The sequence below is a fragment of the Mycetomoellerius zeteki genome, unplaced genomic scaffold (genome assembly GCF_001594055.1).
Source record: "Mycetomoellerius zeteki isolate Tzet28-1 unplaced genomic scaffold, Tzet1.0 scaffold389, whole genome shotgun sequence".
Classification (NCBI taxonomy): domain Eukaryota; kingdom Metazoa; phylum Arthropoda; class Insecta; order Hymenoptera; family Formicidae; genus Mycetomoellerius; species Mycetomoellerius zeteki.
Genome location: NW_017257380.1, coordinates 740,163 through 744,842, shown reverse-complemented (window position 1 = coordinate 744,842; position 4,680 = coordinate 740,163). Strand labels below are relative to the sequence as shown.

The 4,680-nt window shown below is 32.4% G+C and overlaps 1 protein-coding gene across 1 annotated transcript; it reads left to right on the top strand.

Annotated features, from left to right (window-relative positions):
• Positions 1–1,851: 1,851 nt before the first annotated feature.
• snf (U1 small nuclear ribonucleoprotein A snf) lies at positions 1,852–2,853 on the top strand. Its single transcript, XM_018453487.1, has 2 exons — positions 1,852–2,116; positions 2,351–2,853. The coding sequence occupies exons 1-2, from the start codon at positions 1,880–1,882 to the stop codon at positions 2,807–2,809; spliced, it is 696 nt and encodes a 231-aa protein (XP_018308989.1). The 5' UTR covers positions 1,852–1,879; the 3' UTR covers positions 2,810–2,853.
• Positions 2,854–4,680: the final 1,827 nt, after the last annotated feature.

Here is a 4,680-nt window from a genome sequence, read left to right as displayed (position 1 = left end):
AAAAAGCAACCAAAAGAGTATGCACGCGCGCGTGTGTACAATACGTAGAAGATTATGTTATACAACGTACCTACGTAGATATATATAGGTATGTACCTACATTCATATGTATATATATCGTATATGCTCAGCCCTGTAAAATTTGCCGATTGCATACATTATCCAATTTGTGTATTTCTTTTTTTTTTCCATATATGTATATTAGCATTTATCTTTTTTGTATTTGCAAATTCGCCATAATAGCTTTCAAGCTGTTCACTGATAATTCAATAGTTTCGCTATTATTTCTTATAATCAAATCGAATTCTGGAGTACTTGAATAGCGATATAACTATCGCACGATTGCACAACCAGATTTTAATGGTCATGTTCCGACCATGGAATAGTAGAAATATAAAAACTGTTCTTTTTAGCTGAACTTTTGCACCCGTTCATCTTTCTTCCTCTTCTTTCCTCCCGTAGAGAAAAGAAAGAAAAATGAACTGGTGCAAAAGTTCAGCTAAAAAGAACAGATCTATAATGGGTGCATTCAGAATGACAACCGCTCACCACTCTTTCATCTTATTGGTCTATATTTTAGGATCTAACAGAATATGCCAATCAGATGAGAGCTCACTGAGCGCTCAATCAACGATTAGGTGTATTGGTTGCGTTCAACGGATTCAATAGTTGAGAGAGCGCTCGCTATTATTGGTGTATTCTTTTAGATCATCCAATCAGCATTTTAGATCTGGAAGAATACATTAAGCCCATTCTACATTAGACGCAAACCGATCGCAAGCTTGTTGCGACCAATCTGAAGCTTGCATTTTGAAATCAACGCTTCAGATTGGCTGTCGCAACAAACTTGCGATCGGCTTGCGTCTAATGTAGAACGGGCTTTAGATGCATCCAGAAGCACGACCGCTCAATGAGCGCTCAGTGAACTCTTGTACATACCTGTTTGATTTATATTTTTAGATCTAATGGAATATGCCAATCAGATGCAAGAGCTCACTTGTATCTGTTTGGTCTATATTTTTAGTTCTAACGGAATATACCAATAAGATGCAATTATTGAAGAATTTTACAACAGTTGCAAAGCTGCTTTCTCTGCTGAACGCAGCCATTGGGTGCATCCAGAAGCGCAGAGCGCTCAGTGAGCTCTTGCATCTGATTGACATATTCCATTAGAGCTAAAAATATAAACCAAACAGGTACAAGAGCTCACTGAGTTCTCAATGAGCGGTCGTGCTTCTGGATGCACCCATTGGGTGCATCTGGATGCAACCAATCACCCGAAAATTCCCTTGAATGAGCAAATTCTCTTTTATAGGGACTTCGAAGTCCAAGCACGCGATGTTACTCTCTACATTCATAGTGATAGTTCTTATATCGCGGTATAGACGCTTAACCTCTAATGTAATATAACCTAGTAAATATATATATCGGTTTATTTAAATTTTTTAAACCATATTAAGTGAAATAACCCAAATTTTTATCTCTTGTGTTTAAATATTTTTATAAAATACAATTATTTAAATATGTAAGATTTTTTTTACATATATTTGTTATGTCATATTAGCAATATATTATTGGAATAACAATTTGAAATATATATACATATATATATATCTTACCAAATTGCTTTTACAATACATATATATATTAATCTTGCATCTATATATACATATACATATATGTATAATACATTATCTCTATATAATATAGATATATAATACACATTCTTGTGTATACATGTATATATATGTATATATATAGCGATATCTATGGATATATGTACATATTTAATTTTTTATAATGTTTAAATTTAACGTTTATCTTATACATTATTTTTATTTACAGAAGATAAAGTATTTAACATCGACTTTTGGTCAAAATGGATATTCGTCCAAACAATACAATTTACATTAATAACTTAAATGAAAAGATTAAGAAGGAAGAATTAAAAAAATCATTGTATGCTATTTTCTCCCAATTTGGTCAAATTTTGGATATTGTAGCTTTAAAAACATTGAAGATGCGTGGACAGGCGTTTGTTATTTTCAAAGAAATAGCAAGTGCTACAAATGCCTTAAGATCAATGCAAGGTTTTCCATTCTATGACAAACCAATGGTAAGAACTATAAAAAATTATTTGTATTTTATCTTTCTACATTATATTTTTTTTGTATTTATATTAAGAATATTCTAATGTGTACATATTATATGCATATATGTGTGTGTGTTTGTGTGTATGTGTGTATAAAGATTTTTTGTACATTATACATTTATACAAACATATTTGTATCACATACATGTGTATAAAAATATAAAAATAATCTCTTTTAAATGCTCTTTGTTTTTGTAGAGAATACAATATGCTAAAACTGACAGCGACATAATTGCTAAAATGAAAGGCACCTTTGCAGAGCGTCCAAAGAAACCAAAGCGAGTTATTCCAGTAGCAGACGAAGAAGCTAAACGTGCCAAGAAACGTGCAAAAGAGCAAGCAAAACATTCACAACAAATTGGTTATCATGCTAGTATACCTCAACATTCAGGACTTGTCAATGCCGCTGTTCCTGAACAGCCACCTAATCAAATATTGTTCTTAACAAATCTGCCCGATGAAACAAGTGAAATGATGTTATCAATGCTGTTTAATCAATTTCCGGGCTTCAAAGAAGTACGCTTAGTACCTAATCGGCATGATATCGCATTTGTTGAATTTGAAAATGAAGTTCAGTCTGGTGCGGCAAAAGATGCTCTTCAAGGTTTTAAAATTACACCTTCCCATGCAATGAAAATATCATTTGCAAAGAAATAGCTTTATAATATTTTGTATTATCCATACTATAATAAAATAGAAGTAAGGCGTAAGTTGAATTGCATTTGTATAAAGATAAATGTATTTCTTGGTATTTAAATTGATTTCGATTATTTCATTTATAACTTTGCGCAATTTAAAATATTTTACTTAATATCCAACATTACAATGGGATTCAATAAACGTAATATTTCTCCAATGTGATTCATATTTTTATATATAATCCGTGTAATGCGTGAATTATGCCATATAAATGAGATATTTCAATTTAAAAATATATGTAAAAAGTTATATACAACTTATTAGAAAAAGTTTATATTCCATTTGAATATATTATATTCCTTTTGCAAAAATAAGCAATGTGAAAGAGTAATTTGCTATAACAAAATACAATGTGTTATTTTTTTCCTTCTAACTTCCTATTTATTACTTTAACTTAAATTGATTTGTTACATTGTACTGAAATATATTTTCTAACAATTTAGTTTCATAAATTTTGAAAAAATTTGTAAGAAGAATATTTATTATTTAAAAATACATAATATAATATTAAGTTTATATAAAGGAGACAAGTTGTTACATATTTTCGAATATATAGTGCAACGAGATCTGTCAAAAACTGTACATCTATATTACATTACTGTACACCTACATTATATTACATATATTTTTTTAATATAAAGTTTTAATTTATTTATCTAACAATAAAAATATTAGTAGGTAATAATTTATCTCACAATGGGGCAGGTTGTGTTACAAGTGTAATTCGCCTTGTTATATTTTTATTAATGTGAGATAAATAAACCCTAAAAAACCTTTAAAAAAGAAAAAAATGTACGTCAAATGTACGCTTGAAAAATTTGAACGACACACACACACACACACACACACACACAAAATTTTCAATTGTGTTAATTAGCTGCAGGGCAGAGCGATCAGAGACCCTCTTCGTCTCACAGCTAATCAACAAGCTTGGAATGTATATCAATTACACATAAGCCAATCACAGCGTTAGAAAAAAGGAATAACTCCCTACGCAGAAGTTGCTGTGATTGGCAGTGGGCTATTGCAGCAGTGTGCAAGTGAACCACTATGAAAAGTTTGTCTTGTACATATGATGGTACGACAAAAAACGTGTAAATGTAACTTAGCCTCAGTATACACAGATATGATTAGAAAATGAAGGGTTCAATTTTCTTTTGCGCAGCCAAGAATATGGCGACTTTCATGGTTGACATATTAGATTAATAAACAAGCTTAGCAGAAAGCATCTATCCTATCACGGGTATGCTGTGTACGTATAGCCAAAAATATTGCGCCGAGTAAATGAATATGATTGGCTGTTATTTGTAGACCCAATCAAAGACATAAGAGGTTTGTTCGCATCGCAAGCTTCAACAAGCTCCAACACGCTCCTACCATAGCTCTTACTCACTCTATCAAGCATGTTGGAGTGAGTAAGAACTATAGTAGGAGCATATTGGAACATTGGAGCATACGACGCGAACAAACTTATAGAGAATGGACTGCGCGATCCATGTGTCAAAATGGTCGATAAAAGTAAGAGAGATAAGACAGAGGAATCGTGGAAGACGGCCATCTCTATCTCTTTCCATTCAACATTGTAATGGGAGAGAATGAGAGATTGGCCGTCTTCCACGGACCCTCTCTTATTAGGTGCATCCAGAAGCATAACCGCTTACTGAGCGCTCAATGAGCTCTTGTACCTGTTTGGTCTATATTTTTACATCTAATGGAATATGCCATTCAAATGCAAGAGCTTACTGAGCGCTCAGTGAGCGGTCATGCTTCTGGATGCATCCATTGTCGACCACATTTGAATAATGAATACTACTTAATGGCTGCGTTCA

Bases quoted from the DNA above. Each gene is read 5' to 3' on its own strand.
- snf (XM_018453487.1), top strand. From the start codon at position 1,880: ATGGATATTCGTCCAAACAATACAATTTACATTAATAACTTAAATGAA. The intron at 2,117-2,350 runs GTAAGAACTATA...TTGTTTTTGTAG, and splicing joins CATTCTATGACAAACCAATG to AGAATACAATATGCTAAAAC.